This window comes from Labrus bergylta, chromosome 19 (assembly GCF_963930695.1).
Source record: "Labrus bergylta chromosome 19, fLabBer1.1, whole genome shotgun sequence".
Taxonomy (NCBI): domain Eukaryota; kingdom Metazoa; phylum Chordata; class Actinopteri; order Labriformes; family Labridae; genus Labrus; species Labrus bergylta.
The window spans coordinates 17,071,628-17,096,382 of record NC_089213.1 but is presented as its reverse complement, the minus strand read 5'-3'; the positions used below and the strand labels follow the sequence as shown (position 1 = coordinate 17,096,382).

At 43.0% G+C, this 24,755-nt stretch overlaps 1 protein-coding gene across 5 annotated transcripts; it reads left to right on the top strand.

The window, feature by feature from the left end:
- The first annotated feature begins 354 nt into the window (after positions 1-354).
- Positions 355-24,138, top strand: igf2bp3 (insulin-like growth factor 2 mRNA binding protein 3). Of its 5 annotated transcripts, none has more exons than XM_029280093.2 (16): positions 355-1,116; positions 2,058-2,118; positions 7,623-7,671; positions 11,407-11,458; positions 11,716-11,779; positions 12,550-12,828; positions 14,889-15,023; positions 15,185-15,307; positions 15,482-15,617; positions 17,422-17,553; positions 17,731-17,799; positions 18,468-18,587; positions 18,708-18,782; positions 19,026-19,157; positions 19,305-19,418; positions 21,102-24,138. In XM_029280093.2, exons 1-16 carry the CDS (start codon positions 942-944, stop codon positions 21,201-21,203), a joined length of 1,818 nt encoding a protein of 605 aa, XP_029135926.1. In that variant the 5' UTR covers positions 355-941; the 3' UTR covers positions 21,204-24,138. The 5 variants fall into 5 exon arrangements, with proteins under 5 accessions (XP_029135926.1, XP_020503724.1, XP_020503726.1 ...); XM_020648068.3 differs by having other exon boundaries at positions 18,465-18,587; XM_020648070.3 differs by lacking the exon at positions 17,731-17,799 and having other exon boundaries at positions 356-1,116.
- The last annotated feature ends 617 nt before the right edge of the window (positions 24,139-24,755 follow it).

The window sequence follows — 24,755 nt, the reverse complement described above, 5'->3', positions numbered from 1 at the left end:
CATTGCGCGAGGGCCCACTGAGCGGGCACACGGCCCTCCTCGGTCAACATTTTGCAAATTAAAAATATCCTTTATGCAATTTAACAATGTAGTGCAACATCATTTATGACCGGCCCCACCCCCTTTTCCTCCTTGTGTGTCATCAGTGCAGCGCACTTAACACAGCCGTGCGCACAAGCCCACGCAATATCAGCGTCTCCCTGTTATGTGCGTGCGTGAGCGCACTGCCGCTTTACTATTCCTCAACCGACCAATGAGAATCGAGCCTTAACAGAGAAAGGCACACGAATGTGATTCTAGTAAAGATACACTGGGTTCTCACGGAATCCCTTTACGCACAAAGCTCGCCAGGTTTTTTCCCAACACCAATCCACTCTTCCCCTTTTTTCTCCACTCCCCTCTGCTGTCCCCACCCCAGATTCCCGTGCAATTTTCCCCAATCCCAAACACTTAATTGAGCAATTGGGATTCCTCACGTGTGGGCTGATTTGTAGTTTGAACACGTGGCTCATTCAAAAAAGCCGGAATAGCGGAGGATTTTTTTCTCCCCCCTTCTTCTTCTTCTTCTTATTCTAGGCTCTAGACTTAGAGGCGGGCGCCAGCCTTACCGTGTGTGACATTCTCTGTCTCTTTGCCAAGGGGTTTGGAGGAAGACACAAAGTAGTTTCTCCTCCTTTTCACCCAGCCCGCCATCGTTTGGAGACACCAGATTAATAATTGAGCATTTATTTATTGCGCGATAGAGACAGAGGGGCGAGTGAGAGCGAACGCACTGTGAGGCTGCCAGTTTAAATCTATCTGTGGCTTGAACGACCGGGAAGCACGCCACAGCCACTCCGTAGTAGTAAAGGCGATTTAGGCTACTCCAAACACTGCACGTCCGTGAGTGCAACTAACTATCTCTCCCTCAGCGTAAAGATTGTCCCTTTTCGGCGCACAACATGAATAAGCTATACATTGGCAACGTGAGCGCCGAGGCGAGCGAGGAGGACTTCGAAACTGTCTTTGAGCAGTGGAAGATTCCGCACAGTGGTCCATTTCTTGTCAAAACTGGCTATGCGTTTGTGGATTGCCCGGACGAGAAGGCTGCAATGAAGGCCATCGATATTCTATCAGGTTGGTACAAAAAAAAAAGTGGCATTTGAAAAGACGCACAGCTGAAATTGTGTGGAGATTGCCTTTACTTCGGTAGTTCCTATAGGGTGGGGGTGTATCCAAGCGATTCTTTCTCTCACACAACCTCTACTTGGCCTTTTGACACCGTGGGCTCAGGCAAATAGATACCCTGGGTTTGAGTGAATTCTGCTCATGTAATTCCTTGATAAATGTAGTTTCTTGGTAAAATGGTAGAGTAAACACAACCCTGACGATGAGAATACTGTAAGGCTTTTTCCAAAGCAGGTTATGCGCCGTGCAGGGCAGTGGGGCGACTAGGCAGTGGGATGTGAACGCCGTGAAGTGAACCATATTGTGGGCTTTATCACACAGCCCACTTTGGCACAACATGGGCAGATGCTGTCGTGTGTTAGTTGCTTTTACCAGCCTTAGTTTGAACTTACACTCTTGTCCAGGTTTCAAACTACAGGCCTTCTGCTGTGGTCACAACTCGCTACATTGTGAAGCCATTTCGCCCATGCTGACACACCAGGTGGTTTAATTGTGTTGGTCAAATGTAGGCCAACTAACAGAGACACACGATACGTCTATTTGCTTGCTGGATTATTCACTACTTATCGTGGGTTGTTATTATATTATAGTAAAGCATGTTCATAAATTACACATGCAGTTTAACTTGTAATTTTTACGTATTGGGCTCAAACCTATCTAGTTGTGTCCTCGTGCTGTGAGTTGCTCGCACACTCTAAGAAATACGTGTTGCCAACATTACACTACGTATAAAAATATCCAGGACGAAACCATGTAAATTTGAACACACTGCATAAAATTAGCTGTAAACACTAAGCCTAAATACACTCCATAAAGGCGAGAAAGTAGGCATGTGTAGGGGTTAATGGCGTGATGAAATAAATAGCTGTTTTTTTTTGTTTTTTTTTTAGGTAAAGTTGAACTTCATGGGAAACTTATCGAAGTGGACTACTCTGTCCCTAAACGTCTAAGGTAGGTCGAGTTTTATTTTATAGTGCCTGCTTTAACTCGTGGGAACTGTATCTTGCTGGGTTTTAAAAAAAAAAAAATTCTTTCTACAGGTTTTTTATTTTTTATTTTTTTTATTTATTTTTGACACCAACTCGTATTTGCCCGAAATATGTTTCATGTTGCATTTGAACACAGTTAATACAGGGATGTGAGTGTTTTCTTTTTGGAGATATGTGGTGAGGGTTTCTTTTCCTGAATGCTGTGGGGTCAAATGAAAGGGGCGTATGATGATGTACTCCCTCCTCTCGCCATGACTGTGGGGTGCTCCTTAAAACCGTCGTGCACATGCCTGTATCACGTCGCCCACCCCTTACTATATCTTGTATACGTTTTTGTATTTTGACCTTAAACGAGCTCGAAACCTTAGGGCGACGACTTCAAGCCTGGGTGTGCTGGCTTCAATGTGTGAAGGCGTAGAGGCCTTTTGGAGTCGTCCATTTGAGAAGGCTCTGCCCGTCATTCTCTCTGCTTGTCCTGCGCTTCCGCCCTCTTCTGCACACTTTGCTGCTGTTGCATGAGATGGACTCCCAAACGCGACTGAAATGGGAGGTTTGGGGCCCAAGTCACGGAAAAACTGAGCTCCCAAGTTAGCACCCCGGTAAACACACCGGGCTGTGTTGTATCACTCCATGGTTTACGTTACGTGTCGCCTAAATATGATTTTTTAGGTCTACGTAACGTGATATGGCTCTGTGGCGGGGATCGTTTTTGGTGGTGATGCATTTTGCTCACAAATAATCCCTTTCGTGAATTAAATTAAAATGTCTCACGCTTGGTAATTGGTGTAATGGTTTCTACGAGGCATTACACGTAATATGCAATGGTTTGTGTATAGTTAGATTAAATTATCTTCTGATTTAAAAAAAAAAAGTAAAATACCCTATTTTAAACGTCGAGGTGAAACGTGAGCTTCAAATTATTTGAAGATAGGCCTACTGGAATCTGAATTTGGGTGAAGCTGGGGTTTTTTTATTTTTTATTTTAAACCATCTTTAATTGAGATGTGTTTTCCACTTGAAGGTCATGTAAGCTTCCTGTTTTAAGCGTGTAGGCTGTTTGTTTAAATTGAAGTTGACTAAAATAAACCAGGGGAGACACGTATGGAATTTTGCGTCAAATCTTGACGCCTTCCTCCACATTTTCCTCATCACGAAAAGCTGGTGACGTTGCTGTGTGATTTAATGCAGCCCGCTGTGTGGCTATGGCAGCAACAGAGTCGAGTTTCAGCCACACTTCAAAAAAAAGTCAAACGTGCCCACCCTGTTCTCCATGGAACATAGTATTAGTCAATGGGAACATTATTCTTGGGTATATGCTACACACTCGTACACTGGTGCCCCTCTTTGCATTCCAACTGCGAATATCAACTGGGGGCTGGGCCAATCATTCTGGCTTAACCTTTGAACCCTCCAGGAAGGGGAAGTGCTATAGCTGACAGAGATCAAGGTGAGCCGGCTGCAGTTTTGGGGCTCTTGAAGACAGAGCTGTGCAGGCTGACGTTCCACTGGGTGTTGTGCTTTGTGTTGGCAAAAATACTTCCTGATATACATTCCTTCAAAATGTGAGATGCTTGTGGCCCAAAGCCTACAAAAATGATCCCAGTGTATTTGCAAAACATCTGCTGCGTTCTGTGGTAACTCCAAAAAAAAAATGGCACAATAGAATAAAATTCAGTTCAATTAACCACTTTTGTCTGTTGTGATAATATTATTTTAATGGTTATAAAATCTTTCAGCCAACTTCTGGACATTTACTTTCCACTTTGCATTACTTCTGAAAATGTTAAAAGCTCGGCTTCTATTAAAATCTGGCATTTGAAGATCACGCTTGCTTGTTCTTGACAGTGTCCTGCAATTTTATATATTTATTCTGAGAAGGCAAGTAAATTATAAAATAAGAAATGCAGTGTATATATCAGAATCTTACAGGTGCATTTACATTTTAAAAACACTTAATTGCCACAATTTAGTGAACTGATTAAAATTGCTGTTTTTTATTTGACCCAATTAAACAGAAGTTCACCGTGGCTCCATGAATGAATTACTGCTAGCTGAACCCTTACTGAGCAGTTTTTTTTTTTTTTCTTTGAATGTAGAATTTAATTCCAAGTGTTTCAGAAGTGCCTTTTTTGTGTAGACTGTGACTTGACTTCCTGGGTCAGATTATGTTCCCCTCGTTGGATAAAATAAACAAAGCCTGCCCTTCCCCACATGTATATACTCATGCAGTCACATGTACGGAAAGAGAGAAAAAGGCATGGCTATAGGAGGGGTGGCCTCAAGCATGTGTATGTGTGTCAGCAATGAGAGAGCAATGTGGAAATGGACACTGAACATGCGTGCACTGCACACATTTTTTTTTTTTTACAACATATGGAATATATACTATTTTCAGTTAGTTTGGTGAAGTTGCACTAATTTAGCGTTTTTGTTTGTTTTTATAAAGCAAGCACCACAGAACACCTTTAAATGGAGACCATAATATACAGATTGTATCCAAGCGCTTTGTAGAACCAACTCCTGGCTCTTATTTCAAGAATGCTGGGGTCATGGGGTCACTGTGGGCCCCCACCTGGAAGAAAAAAAAAAACAGATTTAGTCAAATACTATGGGGTGCTGGAGAATTATGAATGTGGCCCCTTGTTTAATCCGGACCGCAGGCAAAGCTTCCTTAGCTTTCCCTCCTACTCGAGTCAAATCTGTGTCATTGTGTTACTATCTTACTCTAAACTACATTATTTTAAAGTTTTTCTTTGTGGTGGGGGGGTAGAGGCGTGTTTTTGATGCAGAAGTTGGGTCATTTCAAACTGGTGGCGTTCAACTTCCTGGATTCTCTAAAGGGAATACAAAATGAACCACCAAAACGTGTTGAACGTAGCTTATTGGGTGAATTTAAGGCCTGTGAGAGGGGCAGCGGAAACCAGACTGTGTGGAGTTGAGTCATTGAGAACCTCTGCAGGCTGAATAGTCAATGAGTGTGGATGGGGGGGGGGCAATGCACACAGATCCCGAGTGTCCCACGCTGTCCCTAATGATGCTGGTGTAGAGGTAGAAGTCTTGTGCTTATTTTGTGAGTCTTCTTGTCACATGTCTGTGCTTGCATACGTGTCTAAACACTAGCTTGTGCCCTCTTGATGGAGGCCCGTTGGTGTCATCTGAGCGGTGCGAGATGGGGGTGACCGTGTAGAATATTTGGTCCATTCTTAAAAGTAAATAAGGAGCCAGGCCTCCTCCTGGCCATCACATGACGAGCCAACCCTAGTCACTTCTGGCCCTCCCCTCCTTTCCTCCCCCTCCCACTTTTAACCCCCGCTCTACATGTTCCTGTCAGTGGTCTTGTCCGTGTCCATAGCAACAGGGCCCCACCCCCACAGGGCAGAGAGGGCCCTTGTTACCCTTGCCTGAAACCAGGGCTAGCAGGACTAGTCGCCACCCCCCCTTCCCTAAATCAAAGGCTGGGACTGGGGAATGTATACCACCCCCAACCCCCACCCCGCCCCACAGCCAAGCTGACTTCTTCTGTGTGTGGAGCTATAGGTTAATCCGACTGGAAGTGCTCGGTGCATTTGCACATTTCGCATGGCGTTCCCACCGCAATGCAGAGCATACAGAATGTGAGGCGGTGGTGGGGGGGGGGGGGGGAATCAGTCGGGAATGGCATAGTGGGCCAGAAAGGGCTGGAATTCCTCTTGAAAGTTATTTGGGAATTTTCTGTACAATTTGCCCATTTGGAATGAAGGACTTCCTTAATGTCTCAAATGAAGTACGTTGTTGAGCTGCTGTTAGCTTGATTACGGTTGTAGCGGTGAAATGGAGGAATCTCAACTGCTGCAACAAATCTTGTTGCACATGTTCAGTGTGTTTCCCTGCGTATAGAGATCTGCTTGTGTGTGTGTGTGTGTGTGTGTGTGTGAGATTCTTGTTTAAATAACCTTTCTTACAGTCTTTCTTTGATAAATTTGGGTTCATGGTATAAATAGTTTATAAATGCTTCACGTTGGAAGGTGTTATCTTCTACACAGCAGATTACAAAACAACCATTACAAGTGGAGCAAGTAGATGAGCTGCATTTTTAGACATCATTTAACAGCTCAGTGAAGCTTGAGGGAAAGAACAAGAGACGTGTGGAGTGTTAGCAGTGCGAGTTTTTACACAGAAGACGGAATATTGTGTCCACAAACTGTATAACTTAAATCAGCTGTATAAGTATCAAGTAGCCTACGTGCATGCGAGCGTAAGGCTGGTGTGGTAATGGGTTGAGGGGGTCAGAGTTTGTGATGCCACATTGTGTGTGTTCACGCTCGAGCTCTCTCTCAGCCATATGTACATTTTGTTCCTTAAGGTTTGTGTGCGTGTCAGTGTGCAGGGGGACTTTGGAGTGGCCTGCACTCTTCTCACATTTGAATACAACGTCCACATGCAGACAGACACTTGTGAAACTCTGACTCATTGATCCACAAGTTCCATTGTCTGCATGACCTCCACAGCACAGCCAGTATACTCGTACGCATTCATAACATCCCCGCTGTACATAAACTTGAGTAAATGGGGAACCTTCATTCTAAAACGGGTGAATTGGGGACATTTGTCCTGCTTGTAGAAGCACAGCAGCACCATTGTGAATGCTGGTCTCCACTTGCTTCTGCTGTGCGCACACACTCCGCAAACAAACACTCAATTTTGAATTCTTCCTATTTAAATGTGACACTGCCAGCCCCCCCCCCCCCCCCCCCCCCAAAAAAACACCCATTTTTGATACAACAGCTGGGTGATCCTGGATAGGTTTCTATATTGATTTTAAAAAAGAGGGCTTGAGCCTTGCAGTGGTTGAATCCTCATGACGCAATGCTACACAGCTCATCCTTGACTCAAAGTATGTAGACAAAACATTCTGATACAGCATATCTTGTCTTTTTCAGTCCGTTTTCCCCCACTCGGCTCTCTTAGCGCTCCTTTCTCTGTCCCGTTTCTTGCTTATCTTCGTATTCTCGCTGTGTGTGTGTGTGACATCATTTGGGATAAAGGGCGTGGTGCGTTTTTAGCTAAATTTTAATTTGAAGAACCCTCAACTCAATTTAGGCCACCCAGGGGTGATTCCAAATCGCCCCCTTCACCTGCTTTTTCTGCCATCACTTCCTCCAACGTATTACCCAGAGTGCCTCAGTGCACCTGCTGGGCTGGGAATGGAATTAAAGCAGAAGTCATGTCTGCGGCTTCCCCACCCCGATTTGTTTGACTGAAAAAGTGGAGAGAAGAATGGACTGCATTTTTTTTTTTTTTTCCACTTTAAAAAGACACCTTTTACAGTCATTTGTATCACTGTGCCTTTTGGTATTGTCAGCTACTAACTCTTTCTCCCCTCTTCTCTTTTTTTTTTTTCTCCCATCTACCTTCATCAATTCCTTTTGTCTCCCTCCTCCTTTATCCATCCCCCACCCTCCTCCTCCTCGCTTGTTCTCCCTCCAGGAGCTGTAAGCTGCAGATCAGGAACATCCCGCCTCACATGCAGTGGGAGGTGAGTGCTGACAGGCCTTTGACTGCTTCCAGGGTGGGGCACCCATCGGGCAGCCCAATCGGGCTCTCCTTTAGTGGCCACTGGAGTCACCTTTCCTCCTTTTTGGGATTCAGTTGAGCAAAAGTTGTGGATGTATTTTGAACAAGGCTGCAGGCAGGTGTACCACACCCACCAGTGGGTGGAACTGTGATTGGTAGACCCGAGCTGATTACAAAAACAAGTTGGAAATTTGATAATGAACAATGTAGGGTTTCATTTAAAAATGTTGTGGCACAGCGGATCCAGGATAGGTGGACATCTGAGGAATTGGGGAGATAGACAAGAAAGGTGATAAGCAGTCACATGGTCTTTGGAGACTTGGGTAGCTTCCTGTGTTGGCTACAGTAAGTCTTGTTTTTAAAGCATTCAAAACAAACCTTGATGATGATTTGAATTGAATCTACACATGATTTGATTCATGGAAAGGGTCAGGGTGTCTTTCAACATGGTATTATTAGGTCTTCATGCAGCTCGTAGGGATCTGTGTGTTTTCTTGCTAGAAAGTCATATTTAAATAAAAATAAAAAAACACAGTTAAGGGTTTTGCTACTGAATTGTGAAAACATTTATTAGACCAGAGGTTTAGTGTGGCTCCTCAGCCTTTCAAATCTAATTTATGAAGCCACATTCAGTTTTCTTAATTAGCAGATTTAGTAGTACAGTGTTGCTGTAGTTTTTTTGTTGCTTTTGTAAAATATATCTAAAAATGACATTTATTTTGTTACTGATCAGTGGTGCACATGTGTCAGTGTGTGTGTATTCCAAAATAAAATTGCAGCTAGGCCTGCACAATATGAAGGAATATATGCAATGTGAAATAATATTGTGCGTTATTGCGATAACAATATGAATGCAATAAACACAGAAACATATAGAGTGAATATTAGCTTTAACTCAGTCTTACTTTCAGTCTGTCTGCTGTTCATGTTTTACAGAACACCTGAGTTTGCAAACTGTTCCTTCTAAAGCCAAAATATAAAATAAAAAAACAGTTTTTCTTTCTCCACTAAATTAGCACGAGTTAATCAGAGAGTAGCTGATGGTTAGCGTTAGCGTCATCTGACTGCATCAAAATGGTGTGAAAGCATAGCCACTAAACACAGACCACTATGAACTAGTCAAATGTACACATGCCTTCACACATGTACACTAGACTTCATTAAAAGTTAGTTTTTCCCCTGCGATAAAATGTACTTTGCCATTTTGTCTGTTGCAAATGCTCATGTTGTGAAAACAATAAAATAAGGATTAATTACCCGGTCCTAATTGAAGCAATTTTATGTTATCAATCACTTGCCATGCAAAATAGCTCAATATTTGAAGATGAAATAGTTAAAATTCTGACACTTTCAATAAAAGTTTACCTATCTTTTTTTTTTGGAAGACAGCTTATGGTATGTGTATGATGGCAAAAATAACTGAAATTAAAAACTCCCTGTTAATAAGTCTCAAACGATGCATACACACTTTATTCAAACGTTTAATTTTAAACTGCATGAATAATTTCACTTTTTGGATTTATCATGGAAGAGAACCTTTTTGTGTTTTTGTTGGGGGGGGGAGAAACAATCCTCCACATTTTCTGTGACAAATTCTTCAGAAAGCCACGTTGGAATTGATCATGTACACTGTCTGTGCTAGATAAATGCAACTCACTTGAGTTCATTGGATGGTCGAGGTTTTCCACTGGGGATTTAAGTCGAAGCAGTGAAACTGACGCTCAAGGTCACATTCTGTCCACTTGTTGTTGTTTTTTCATGAAGGATTAAAGGGCAAAAAAAATGTCATGTAAAAAATGAACATTTTTAAAGAACTGTGAAGCTGTTACATGGTCAGATTTCAAGGCCACTGCCTGATTAGGGAGAAATGAGTGTTGAGCAACAGTAGTGTGTGTGTGTGTGTGTGTGTGTGTGTGCTTTGCGTGTCTTTTTTTTTTCTGTGTGATAAGAGTTTAATTCAAAACTCTTTTGTATTCAGCCTCACACTCTCCTCTGATTTTCTCATCTGCTAGTTTCATGGGAATGTATATGCGCGCTTACAAAATTCACAGAATATTTTTTTTCAGAAATGATTTGTGTCAAACTTTAGATCCTATTGTTAACCTCCATGTGAGATCTTACGTGTCACTAACACAGCTTTCCGTGACCTTTTTTTTTTTTTTTTTTTTTTTTTTTTTTCCCTCCTCTGCAGAGGTTTAGCTTGGTAGCATGTGCTTGTAGGGTTACTGTTTATTTTCTTTCCCTTAATGAGCATTGAAGCCTAATGGGAATTTTCCTCCTGAGTTAAAAACTATTGTGTACAGTATTGTCACGAATTCTGAGTTAAATACAACGCTTTCAGCCTAAAAACTCACTTGTTGTGACCAAATGGCTTCAGACGGGCTCAGTGTTCTGTAATGGTGGGCTCGCTTTGCCTACGCATGTCCCTCAACTGCAGCTCCACATCCACCCATGATCGTAGTATGTAGCGAGCAAGCTGTTTGCCTTTTCAAAAGGTGACATGGAGGTTTCTGCCCCTAAGGAGGGCGAGGGCTTGGAAGAATTGAGGAATAGAATAGAAAAAGGCTCTATTGATGCAAAGGCCTTGTATGTATCTTATCAGGTAGATAAGACAATGGGTCAGAGTGTGTGTGTGTGTGTGTGTGTGTGTGTGTGTGAAGCCCTGCAGCGAGAGAATAGTGGCGAGAGTAGTGCCGTGTTCACAAGCCGTAGTGGGTGGGTGGGCCTGGACGGTTTCCCCTTCCCCTCCATGTGCGCCGATTCACAGAATGTGTAGCATGAGCTTGCACCCCTCCCCCAGCCCCTGCTTCCTGCTGGAATGTACCCCACCCTTTCCTGAATGGCCTGGATTCCCATTGGCCAGGCTTGGTAGACGGACAGACAGAAAATCCAGCAAGCAGCCGGCCACTCTTGGCCTGAGGAAAGTCAGAGCTGTGCTGAAGCAGCCAATGATTGGAGAGGAGATGGCAGGGAGGCGGGACGTTGCTTGGTTGGTGGGTTGGTTGAGTTGGGGGGGGGGGGGGGGCAGGGACGCAGTCTTGTTGGCCAGAAAGTGGGCTTGAGCTCTTGGGGGTGTGGCCTTGCGTTGGGACTGAGCATGGTCGGATGTCTTAGCTTAGCTTAGAACCCTCGCTCCCCCTCTCGCCTACATTTGATCACATCTATAAATTGAAATCATGTGAAAAACTGTCTCCAGATTTGGGCAATTGTCCAGCATTTTGGGAATTTTTGCATTCATTTTCCATTAAATCCCACTTCTTTGGTCCTCGCCATTTAATAGGCTATATAATTCAACATGCTGCACATTTGAGTTATTTAATTTAACAATCTTTTGCACTGTGTTTCAAATCACTACAACAATACAAAGCAAAGACTGAGGGGTTGTTTTCTTAAACACATTTTATATTTTGGAAGTATGTTCTTACCAGGAATACACAAACGCTTTTAAAAATAGACTTTTAAATAACTGTCTCGGCCCTCAGAACTCCCTGTAGGTTCCCATAGCACAAAGTCATAATTTGAGGTAGAAAGTGTTTTACAAGAAGGCAGCAAATGTATCTCAAAACTGAACTCTGGGGTTCAGAATTAATGGACTGTGTCCTGGCAGGGCGCAGGAGCTAGTTCCCACAGATGAGCTCTTAACAGGTTCTAGTCAAAGTGTCCCATAATCATGGCTTTTCTTTCTCTTGTCTCAAAGGTTTTGGATGGTATGCTTGCTCAGTATGGGACAGTAGAGAGCTGTGAACAAGGTAAATAAACCTTCTCGAGTGTCACAATTTTGCTTTTAATAGAATTCCACCACCTTGCTGTTATACTTTTTTTTTTTTTTTTTTTTTTTTTTTTATTATTATTTTTATTTATTTAAATTGTTTAATTTAGATTATTTAAAGAAAATGAATAATGCAGATCATTTCAATTGTTTAGCCATACAAAAGTAGTCCATGGTCGTAAAATGTGTCCCTCACTGATTGTGTGTAAATTGACTTTGCTGTGTGATCTCCCGCAGTAAACACTGACACAGAGACTGCAGTAGTCAATGTTCGATATGCAGCCAAGGACCAGGCCAGGCTGTGAGTACACACACACACACACACACACACACACACACACACACACACACACACACATATGCAGTGAATTCACGCCATAAACTCGTGCTCATCTCTCTGGCTGTCTTGGACATGGATCTGCAGAAGTTTTTTTTTTTTAACCAGCATCTTCTGCTGGAATTGGCACCACCTTCCTCTGTCCAGTGTTCTTAAACTGCACCTGATTTCCTCCATCCAAAAACCAGTCCAGTTTGTTTTGACATGCAATGATGATGGGGAGGAGGGGGGAACTGTGGGTGTGTGCCTTTTCTTTTTTTTTTTTTTATTGGACAGGGAGGGGGTTAAATTAGCCATCTGGTGCCCCCTGGTGTAGATGAATCTTACTACAAAGTTGCTCTCTGCACGAGTGTTTGTAGTAGTCCCCAGGCATATTTGATAGTTTCAGTGCAAATCTAAATCCTCAAAGCTGACATGGCATACGTGTTTCAAGTCTGAATGCCCCTTGAGGTTGGAGTGAATTTTTTCTAGCCCATGAGAAGTGATCATTGGATGATGCCTTTCTGCTGCTGAGTGCATAAGCGCTCTTTTGGCCATCGTGATGGGCATAACCTGTGTAAACTTGAACCATTCCCTTTTTAATTTGTTTAAATGTTCATTCACATTGGATACTCCCACTTATAAGGAGATTGGACATGAAGCTGAAATCCTTTTCCTTAAAGCCATTCTACATTTAATCATACCCCTTGGGGAGTGATCAGGAGTTTAAAAAATATGTCCTCTTTACTCTCTAGGTCGATGGAGAAGCTTAATGGATCTATGATGGAGAACTATGCCTTGAAAGTATCTTATATCCCAGATGAGACCGCTGTCCAAGAAGGTCCTTCAGCAGGAGGCAGGAGAGGCTTTAACGCTCGTGGACCCCCTCGTTCTGGTTCTCCAGGTCTGGGAGCCCGGCCCAAAGTGCAGTCAGACATCCCGCTGCGCATGCTTGTTCCCACGCAGTTTGTGGGGGCAATCATCGGCAAGGAGGGCGCCACAATCCGCAACATCACCAAACAGACCCACTCAAAGTACGTAAGCAGAGGTCAGGATTTATGTTGAACATTGCCAGTGTGCTATGTCCTTGAATTTTTCTGTACTGTTTATTTAGTGCACACTAACACTAGGAAATCCTCACTGTGCCCAAGCATGTTAAACCCCCAAAGGCCAGTTTGTTTAACTAGTGAGTGCTCAATACCCTGCTCAAGCGCAGTACACGTCTTTGGCCCACGCACGGATGGAAATGGTGTGCCTCAGCACGGTTTGGTTACTCATGCACAAGTACAGGAAAGCCATGTAGGGATGATGTTTAATCTATCAACACCTTGCATAATCCAGGAGTGTAAGAGTTCCATATGACAAAAATGACTCAAATTAACCCATAAATTCAACAATGTTGCAGTCGAGTTCTCCATTAGACTAGAGAAAAGTCACTGTGTCGCTATCATAAAGTCTATGTCTGCTATTTGACTGCTGCTGAGAGTGTTACGGTGGAGTGCTTTCTTTCATGTTGCTCAGTGCAACAGTGGACGTCATGAATCAGTCTAGCCAACTGTCAAAATTGTAACTGAGCATTGAGTTTGTTTTCATGGTCTCTCTTGCATAACATGCACTTTATTGATGGTCGGATCTTGAAGCACTCAAAAAAGTGGACATGAATTTTTACTGGATTATGTAAACTGCAAATATTCTATTTCCTCACTTGGAGAAAAAATTGTCCCAGAGCGCCGTACGGTGCGCTCCAGCAGCATGACACGCATGGTGATGAATTATGCTCAAGAGGTAACAGTACTCAGGCTACATCAGTGCAGGCCAGCGGGAGACTGGGGAGGGGGGACCATTGTGCTTCGGCACAGTATGGGGCAACTTTACCTAGTGTAAGTCCGTCTTATTTCTTACCTCCTACTAATGAAGGAAAGTCTTTGGTAAGCAAATGGCAGCATAAAAGTTGCTTTGCTTGTTGAAATTGAAAAGCATAACACTGCTATAAAAAAAAATCTGGTATGACATCCTGAGATTTTATTGTATTTGTGTATGATAATAATCATTTAGAAATAAGTGCTAACCAGTCACTGTCTGACAGTTGTCGAACACAATGATGATGTCTTGTATATAAAAATTAAACTTCGAAAGCTCTTATGTCAGTGATCAGTAACTGTTATTCACTCGAGTGTATTTGTTGTCTTCAGACAGAATTCATCAAATTCAACAAGAGCTCAGATCTTATATATATGGTCTGTATCCACTTAAAACCAATGAGCATGATACAGTTTGATCCTGTCACCATAACACCTTGGAGGAATTTGTGCCATAGTAAATTATCTTCCTTGTGTCCAGTGTATTTTAACTGAATCTCTGCAGTTAGTAGGCCAGGCTTGGAGGAAAAAAAACAGTCCAGCGCACTTGTTAATGGACTATGTGTAGATGTATATTGAGCCCCTCTTTTGTAAATTTATTGAAATGACTTTCAAGTTGGCAACATCTCATTGGCCCTAAAACTCTTTATAGCAATGTTAGCTGTCCATGTTTACAGTTAGCCGACAGCTAATGGCACAGCAAACGATGTTGTGTTAATTGTGATTCAGCTTGGATTAGCACTTTGTTTCTGCGTGTCTTCATAAAGAAGACTTTAACCAACTTCGACATCACAGAAGTCCAGATTTTGGACGCCAAAATTAGAAAATCGGCCCCATCCTACTGTATATAGGGACGCTGTGTTGTGAGTTACTCTTGTTCAGTGTACTGTGTCTCCTACTAAAACCCTGACCCAACCCCACTTCCTGCTTTTTTGTTGTTGTTGTTGTTGTTGGGAACTACACACCGGTCCAGATCAACGACTTGTCTTTAGAGTCAAAAATGAAGAAATATAAAAACCGGTCAGTATATCTGCACCACTTACCTGGACTAAACCCTCAAAAAAAAACAGACGTCTGCTCAAACTGTCCGTTCTTTTAAAACGGGGCTCTCAACAGAAGATTTGGGGCAAAGATACATTACATATATACATAACTTTTGCAATCATTTTATAAAAGCACTTTGAATTGTATTGTAGTTGAAAGGTGCCATAATCTGCTTTAAACTTTTTCTCCAGGATCGACATCCATAGGAAAGAGAACGCTGGCGCAGCAGAGAAGCCCATCACGATTCACTCGACCCCTGAAGGCTGTTCGAGCGCTTGTACGACCATCATGGAGATCATGCAGAAGGAGGCCGTCGACACAAAGTTGTGAGTTTGTGGCCCAATACATGGGTGAAGATTATTGTGTAAGATTAAAGCCAATGACTCTGTTGTCAGGCCTGTGGAAACATAAGACGCTAAACATTGGAAGGGGAGGTCTTGTCTGAATGAAGGAAAATGTAGCTAACCCTCAGTTCTGTTTGGCTCAGTACTGAGGAGATCCCACTGAAGATACTTGCACACAACAACTTCGTCGGAAGATTAATTGGGAAGGAAGGACGCAACCTGAAGAAAATCGAGCTGGATACGGGATGCAAGATCACAATTTCACCGTAAGACTGTTTTACGTTCACTGAAGGCTCGTTTATATTGACTGTTTGTAGCTCCTGCAGCATATTTGTAAAAGTGACGCCTGCTACACAATGAATATTTAATGTTGTAGTATTTACTCTGGTATCAGAATTTATGATCTGACAACTGTTCTTGTGTTTTTCTTTTTTGTCTAGTCTGCAGGACTTGACTCTGTACAACCCTGAGCGGACCATCACATTGAAGGGCTCCATCGAGGCGTGCTCAAGAGCCGAGGAGGAGGTGATGAAGAAGATCAGGGAATCGTATGATAGTGACATGGCTGCTATGAACGTAAGGACACTCGGCCTTTGCTCAAACAAAGAAAATCATTCTGTTGCATGATGGTGTTGTGCTAGGGATCACCCCACACAGTTCAGATCTTCTCTTAAATGTATTGCAAATGCATCCCCGTGCAGTATCAGTGAAGAGGAAGTAGTGTTTGAATAGTGCTTACAGGCACCATGTAGATTCTCAGTACAAATATGAAGACGGTCCAGTTTTTTAAATATGGTTATGCAAGTTTTTCACAAACTGTCTCACACAAAAGAAATGTGTTGATGTTTTTTGGTGCTGTGCCGTGACATGCCTGTCTGTGTTTATCATGCAAGTATCTGCTGGTTGTGTGTCACAGAAATCAGTATCTCTCAGCCTGCTGTAGTCTGTAGCTGTCAATTTAGTCGTAGCCACACATTCCATAATGTAACACTAATGAATTATTGTCTATAGAAAGAGGGCGTTCAGGTTTACCCGACTGCTTGTTGGAATCATTGGATTTTTTATAGTGAAGGAAGTTGATTGCCACTGTGGTTTGTTGTGCTTGAAAATGCACAGTTTTCATGGTTGACTGTTTGACAATCTGAGAATTGATAAAATCTGTAATCTGATCCAAACCGTGAGACGTGATCTGTTACAGCCCTACTTTTCATTAATTGACTAACTAAAAAGTTGGTAATATTCTGTTAAGCAAACTGTCTAAATAACATCAGTGTAGATTAAAACATGAATCAGATAATGTTGATATGCAAAAACAGGAATCTGCGACCTCATCTGTCATATCAGCACTTTCCTATCCTGAATTGATATACACGCATAGAAATTGAGAAAACTTGTTTTCCCTATTGTTTGCGCCTTTAGTTTGAAGAAAGATTCATTTTCTTTGTGGAAAGTTGACCCGTTGCAGAATGATCAAAACTTCTGTGTTACTTGAGTAAATGTTGGAATACGTCTCAGTAGCATCTTAAAATAGAAAGGATAAGAATTCTTTGTTATACATGTTATAAACACATATTATACAGAGTGTGTTTAACCTGGTAAGAGATGCTCACGTTTTAAACAATTTGGACTGCCTAAGATTTTAAAAGCATGCTTGATTAAATAAGGCTGATTTCTGCCTGATTTCTGCTTGATTTATTAAAGAAGTCTAACTACAAGTCCAGACTTGTGAGAATTCAGTTTGACAGGACAGTAGAGAGAGTAGGATATCTGGATGAGACAGTGGGGAATGTGGGTAGGGGGCCACAGATCAGACTTGAACCTGGCCTGCCCACTGGGAGGACTATAGCCTACATGGGGCGGGACTTAACCGCTAGGTCAACCGGTGCCCCGAGACTTGTTTTGTTTTAAATATAAAGGTGATAGAGAGCGAGTCCACATCTTGTAGTAGTATGTACTGCAGGGCCTTTCTACTTTAACCTCAAGTGTGTTTCAGATATGTTGATGGGGGTTTGCAGGTTACAAAGAATACTTGGCTACAGGTAGCTGCTATATTTGCAGAATAATTCAATTTCAAGTACAATGAAAGAAACCAATTACATTTTACATCAACTATAAATGTCTTGAATTGTTGCTTGTTGCAGCTTGCAAAATAAATATTGAAAAATTAGATGCTCAAATTGGTCGCCAAATATATGCCTTTGGTTTGCAATCTGGATGAAGTCTGTGTGAGAAACATTGCATGTTCATAGTCTCAATAATATTTATCCTATTGCAGATGTAGGCCGTGTCTTGTAGGGCACAGAAGAATCACAACAGGCTGGCTTTCGATTCAAGAGGCCTTGTGTATTGTGTTAATAGAAATGTTCTCCTTTCCGTGCAGCTCCAGTCCAACCTGATCCCCGGCTTGAATCTGAACGCTCTAGGTTTGTTTCCTGGTGGAGGACCAGGCATGGGTCCATCAATGCCCAGCGTCCCACCTCCTGGAGCCCACGGTGGATGCCCGTCATTTGGAGTAAGTGGCGGCCTCATTATCATTTACAGCTCAGTGGTGCACCCCAGAGATTACCAATAAAAACCCAGAACCGGATGTATTTTTTGTATTTAACCTTCGTTCTGCAACTCCTGGGTCAGGCTACAAAAGAAAAGCCGATCTTTAGCATCTCAGTTTGACGTTTCCTTTTTCCTTTAGTGCAGTCCTTATGGGGGCGAGGGGCCATTTTGGGCTTCTATGCTGTCGGCGAGCAGCCAGCCCCTCGCTGTAAGTCACCCGTCCCGAAGTGCTTTGCACGGCTTGTGGCTGCTCGCTGCGGGATTAGGGGGCAGGGTCTGCTACATAAAAGTTGTTCTCCAGCTGCCCCTCAGTCTGTGACCTTTTTTGGAGGCCCTAATCTGTGTGCGGTTCTGAATCTGGTGCATGGGAAGACAAAAAGACCCTCAGCATACATCAGCTTCACTAGATATTTCAGTGACGCTTGTGTCAAACATGTCGCGTTAGTATTTTTTGTCCGAGGTAAATGTTTCTCTAACGGCGAGTAATACATCCTCAGTGCTGAAAGGCTGTCTTGAGATTCAGAGGCTGCCAAAGCAAGATGTTAGTGTGCCCTCAGGTGACTCATTGATTGGATTATTGGGCTCCATCCAAAATCAACAGTGCTACTTGTTGGTCCTCTTTAACTATGCGACAGCCTTCCCTGACTGAGCTCAAGTCAATCACACTCTCTTAAAAACAAGTGTTTGTGTTTCTGCTGAGCAGGTGTGTCTTCTAACCAGCTGATTTTGAAGTGAGGGGCATGAGCTCTAACGTAGCTGAGAGATTAGAACAACTTTAGCTAGAACCACCGTCTGCATTTTCCCCAGTGGTGGTGTGAATTGGAGCCTGGTCACAATAGTTCTAACATTTATTGATTTATTTTTTTTGCTCAGCAGGGACAACCGGAGTCGGAGACGGTTCACCTTTTCATCCCGGCCCTCGCGGTAGGAGCCATCATCGGAAAACAGGGTCAACACATCAAACAGCTATCACACTTTGCCGGAGCCTCAATCAAAGTGAGTGATGGACAGGAGGCGAAGTTCTGCATCTCAACGATAACATTTTCCCAGCTGTCCACCTGCTTTAAGTTTGACTGAGCGGTTTGTTTTTAATGCTTGATGTCTGCCTTCCTTCAGATTGCCCCTGCAGAAGGACTGGATCCCAAACAGAGGATGGTTATCATCGTGGGTCCACCAGAGGCTCAGTTTAAGGTGTTGTACCTCATCACAGCCATATAAAGACTCTACTGGTAGAAATAAAAAAGAGCCACATAGTAAAATATGATTGTAGCTCTTGTATTCCCTTTGCGGTCTGATTTTCCTTTTTTATTTATGGTTTTTATAAGGGTGTGTGACTCTTTTAGAGCCGCTCCAGTAATGTGTTTGCTTCTTCTCTGGAAAATCTGTCTCATTTCTTCTCTGCATCATGAGTAATCTGTACTTGTCCGGCTACAGGCTCAGTGTCGCCTCTTTGGCAAGCTGAAAGAGGAGAATTTCTTTGGACCCAAGGAGGAGGTGAAGCTGGAGGCGCACATCAAGGTTCCCTCCTTCGCTGCTGGACGAGTCATCGGGAAAGGAGGAAAAACGGTAAACGAGGACATGGATTAATTAATCACTGCACAAGTTGACCCAAGCCAGAATTTTTGCAATGCTTGACTTGGGCAAAACAACAAGTTTTTTTTCAAAGAAAAAAAAAAAAAACCCACAGGTTTAAATGATCTTTTGTTTCTGCAGGTAAATGAGCTTCAGAACCTGACTTGTGCAGAAGTGGTGGTGCCCAGAGACCAGACGCCCGATGAGAACGACCAAGTTATAGTAAAGATCAGCGGACACTTCTTTGCATGCCAGGTGGGTTTGAAAAAAAAAAAGGGGGCTTGTAAAGTTCTTGGATTGACCCAGGACTGATTTCTATTTAACCCTTAAGACACCAGCACAATGCAAAATGTTTGTTCACTTCACTTCTCTTGCCTTCTCTCTGTTGGCTTCAACTCCTCCTTCTTCTTTCTGTGGATTGAATACAGTTCCTTCTAAATCTGTGATTAGAGCCATGTCCCTAGCTAGCTATGTTCTACACTGCTCAAAAAAAAATTAAAAGAACACTTCAACCGCACATCAGATCTTGATGAACAAATGTTTCAAGTTGATAAACTCTACTGATGACATTCAAAGGAAACCAAAATCATCAACCCACTGAGGACTGGATCCAACTCACAGGCTGATTCAACTTGGATGAATTCTATCACATCAACTCATTATGTGACTCTGTGGTGTTTATGGCCCCTGTGTGCCTGTTTGCACTCCCAACAATGTCTGGGCATGCTCCTGATGAGTCGGCGGATGGTGTCCTGGGGGGTGGGGATCTCCTCCCAGACCTGCTACAGGGCATCTGTTAGCTTCTGGAAAGTTTTGCAGTACTTGGCGATGTCGGATTCACCGATACATGGCATCCCATAGGTGTTCAATTTGATTTAGATCCTGGGAAGGTGAGGGCCAGTCAATGGCGTCAATGTCTTCGTCATCCAGGAACTGCCTACACGCTCTCTTGCCACATGAGGCTGGGCATTGTCCTGCAGCGGGAGGAATGTATGATCAGGCAATCAATCTAAGGATTTCAGTACCCAACAGCAGTCAGGGAAGAAGTTTTGTGCGACCCTTCAAGGATATACCTTCCAAGGCAGCATAGCATCTTCTCCAGACTCTTTTCCTTCTCTCGCGTCTGCTCAGTGTGAACCTGCGCTCACCTGTGAAGAGAACGGGGTGACAATGTCAGACCTGACAATTCTGGAGTTCTCTGGTGAATGCTACTCGAGCAGCAGGAGCACAGGTCCCACTAAGAGGGTGTGGGCACACTGACATTTTCTGAAGCTCTGTGTGAGGAGGAACACCGCTAAAGGAGTAGATACCCACCTCCTGCTGAGTTGATGCCAACCTACGACACTGTCCAGCTCTCCTTGTGTATCTGCCCGGTCTCCTGGTATTCTCTTGAGTATGCGGGGCGACACGGCCTTGCCACCGCATGTGTAGATTTGCCATTCTGGAGGAGCTGGAAACTTCCTGTGTCGTCTGAATGGGTGGCATGTTCTGCCTCAAGCTACCAGTAGGGACAAGGACACTATCGGAACACAAAACTGGAGAATAATTGTGTCGGAAGGATGAGGAAAGTAACATGGCCACCACATGCAAGACCTGCAAGACCATCGTTTGTTAGGGGGTAGTCTTGCATTTGCCGAACCATTGCACCTGTTGTCACTGTCCTTTGTACCAACACAAATAAGATTGATTCACAATCCCCTGTGCTTCCTTAAAGGACATACTGATATCCCTGATGTTTAATTGACTTTCTTTTACCATGAAGATTAGGTGTCCCTTAATTTTTTTTGTGAGGTGTGTATATATAGCATACCTTAAGTGTTGTAATTGACCAATCACAAATGTGTATTGCAGCCATGTATTTAAGTGAAATCTACAACCAGCTCTTACTGGGTAAATGACTCCTTAATCTGACGAATTTGTGTTTGTCCTGTCTTCCAGTTGGCCCAGAGGAAGATTCAGGAGATCCTGGCTCAGGTGAGAAGGCAGCAGCAGCCCAAGCCTTCATCTGGAGCCCAAACTCCAATCCCCCGCAGGAAGTAAGGATCCAGCGGACCTGGAGGAACGGTGACCGAATCTGCCAGAAGCCTCGACAGATTGGACAGATGCAGCGGAGTCCAAGGGGGGAGAACGAGAAGACGACAAGGGGTTGTGTAGCGCTCATCTCAGGGGTCAAAGGTTATCGGAAACCCAACCAAACACCCGCCCCTCTTTGTCGTATATGAAGAACTTTCAAGTGGGGCTGATAAGAGACCCTAGGCCTCTAAGCCCTCCGCCCCACCTCACCTCTCTGCATCTCTGTGAGAATGTACTTCTGAGGGCTCCCAACAACGTCACCCGCCCTCACACATACACACCCCTCGACCGCTCTCCTCTCCCCTCCACCACGGGTGTGTTCAATTAATTTTTGTCCTCTTTTGACACTACAAACAGAAGAAATAAGGATCCCCCCCCCCCCCCCCCCCCTCCTATCACCTCCCCGGTGTGGTACTTCAAACCTGACAAGATGTTTTGGTTGACTTCAGATTTAGTTGAAACTCTTTTTTTAGTGTTTAATTGGTTGATGAAGCTTTCTCATGAGTTGTTTTTTTCTGTGGAAAGGAAAGGCATTGCTATCAAGGTCCTAGTTGGACCAACAGAGAGGTTTATTTTGTGGGGCGGGTTGGCTCAGATTGGGTGGGCCATGTTTAGGGGAAAGATTCTTGTTTCAGGACAGGACACCTGAAAGGGTGGATTATATTGGGCGTCCTGCCCTTGTAATGATAATGGCATTTTATAAATTTGGATGCATTTTATAGATAGACCTATATACATAGATGAATATATATTTAGAGGTGAGGGCAGCGCTATGACTGACACTTGGGGAAATGGTGCCGAACTGCTGCTGCCCAGGAAAACCAATTTAATATGCATTTTACTTAACTACCTCAGGATCTAGTACCTCAGAAGAGAAAAGAAAATGATTATATATATATATGAAAAAAATGTTCCTTTCTTTTTTTATTTTGCTTTTGTGGTATTTTGTATACTTTATAAAGCTGATAGTCTTTGAACATTTTTATTTTTTTAAGAAAATTTAAAATTTGGTCAGCTGCCAACTGACCTTGCCTTCAACTCTGGTGCTTTAGGCGGCGATGTTGATGTGTATGTGTGACTTGAGATGACCCTGTACATAGAGTCTATTTGTACATAGCAGCCTCCGAAAGCACGAGTTGGCGCCCCCTCAGCTGGCGGCTGACAGGAGTATCTAGAGAAAATCGCCTCAGTTTTTCCCCTGAGGTCCACCATCTTCTGAATATAAAAAAAAAAAACTACAAAGCAACCAAGACATGCAAATATTGCCAACCGTACATAATTGCAGCAATGCCATTTAGTTTTGGGATTGACATTGTTCTAGGTAATGGTACTTTAATTTGTCAGAAATAAATACTTAATGACTTCCTGCGAGGGCTGTGGTCAGGGCAGTGGGGACTGTAACAGTCCTGCAGAGCATCTGTTTTTTGTCTATTTGTTCCCAGATCATCTGTTACCTTCTTCACGATGGTTTCTATCAAGGTCCAGGCCTGACTAGGTTTATTTTCATTGAGCAAGCTACGTCAGCTTGAAGTGGCCGTCAGAGTCAATGTAAACGTCTTTCACTGCATGGTGAGGGTAGGGGGAGGCACACTGATAGACGCAAGGTTTTTTTGTTTTTTTTTGCGCTATAGAAGAAACAAATGATTTAAACATTCTCTGAAACCCACAAATGCAATTTTAATTTCAAACGGGGATAACGAGCCAGAAAAGGCCCCCTAAAACCCTGAATGAACCTCTCTCCAGGGCTAAGAAAGGAGGAAAAGAATCCAAAACTTACAAATATACAATTTATTTCATTGTCTCTTCATGCCGAATGTAAATATGTTGATTGTGGTAAAAGTGCTTGAGTGTATCCATGCTTCCACAGTAGAACGCCGTCTACCTCAGCTGAGGGGGTGAGGGGTTGTTGTGGCACTAGGCACCCCACCCTGCCCCCACTGAGCGCCAGCGCGCACTGATACCTCAGTCCTCCCTGAACACTTCTTTCTACATGGGCGCGCCATCCGAAGACCGCGCTTAACTGAGGGGCACAAGTGATACTTAAATTCTCCCCAACACCTCCTGCTCCCCTGCCTCCTTCCTGCCAATCCCCCCCCCCCTCCCTCCCTCCCTCCCGCCATCCCTCCACCTGCCCTTCTCTCCTCCTCTGCAGTTTGTTTTGATCTACCTCTTTAGAAATGTATTTGAAGTAGAGGCATTCTTCTATTTGTTAGAATTTAGCCCCCCGCCCCTCCTTTATGACTCCCCATGCTTCCCCAGAAATGAATAAAAAAAAAAAATGACACTAAAATTATGTACTATTTAGACTTGAGAGAAAAATTGATCAAAAATGTAATTTTTGCCAGTGTTTATATATACTCCTTTTGGCTTAATTGAAATCCTCAAACGATTTTTCTCTTTTTCTGCTTTCTAATTTTTTGGTGGTGTGGCTTACATGTATTTGAACTTTTGCTTGGTTTTTTTTTTTTTTTTTGTGTGGAAAAAAAAGGTCAAATCACATGTTTGATTTTTGCATTCAGTAGTTAAATGAGAAAAATACTTTTTCTTAAAACAGGGCCTGGCTTTTTTTTTTGTTTCTGATTTGTAAGACTTCAAAATAGGTATTAAGTCCTGTCTTTTTTTTCCCTTTCTCTCTCTTTCACTGATGCTACACTCACTCGCTGATTTAGTAGCTCGTTTCTTCTGTTAGCATTTCTTGGCTGTGTAACGTGAAACATCCTCCTGGTATGAGACAGATTTGAGGGACTGGGTCTCTGAGTTTTTTTTTGGAAAAGTTATCTGACTTCAGCATGATATTCCCTCCTCCCCCTCTCTGCAACCATGCTTGTGCCCCATCACCTCCCCTTCACACACAGCTCCACTTGTCAAATGCCTCTGAATAAAATAAAAATAATCAAGTTTGGTTGCACTTGTCCTTTTTCTGGTCTTAGAGTTGCTGCTGTGTTTGGGTTTATGTTTTATAGTTGCACACCAACACAGGCAGTCATGTCCTAACTGTGTTCTGAGGATATAGAAGCAATAACAAAGCCATTTAAAGAACAAACATAGCCTGACAAAAGGACTGTCACACTAGATATTTAGTTAATGTCACAGGAATTCCACCCCTTGAACGTTACTTCATAAAGAGAACATTTCCCTTCAAGAAATTATGGTAAATTGTTTCCGTTTCTCAAAAGTTTCAATTGTCCTGTTTGCCAGACTATTAAAAATCCTCTGATCTAAAGGCAAATGTTTGTCTTTGTCAAGCAGGAAATTAATTCAGTATAATCTTAAAAAAAAAAAAAAGATTTTAGTTTAAGCTTAAGTCCTATAGTGGAGTTAAACATTACACTATTTGTCTCTGAGATATGGTGGAGTAGAGGTCTGACGTTGACCTAAATGGATTTGGCACACAGCTATTATTGAATGTGTTGGGCTAATAAGGGTGCTCATACTGGGGTCATCAGTTTAGGTTGTGAAAAGATCCCAGTGTCACCGTTACATATGTAGAGAATCTTAATGTCCTTTGTAATTGTATCA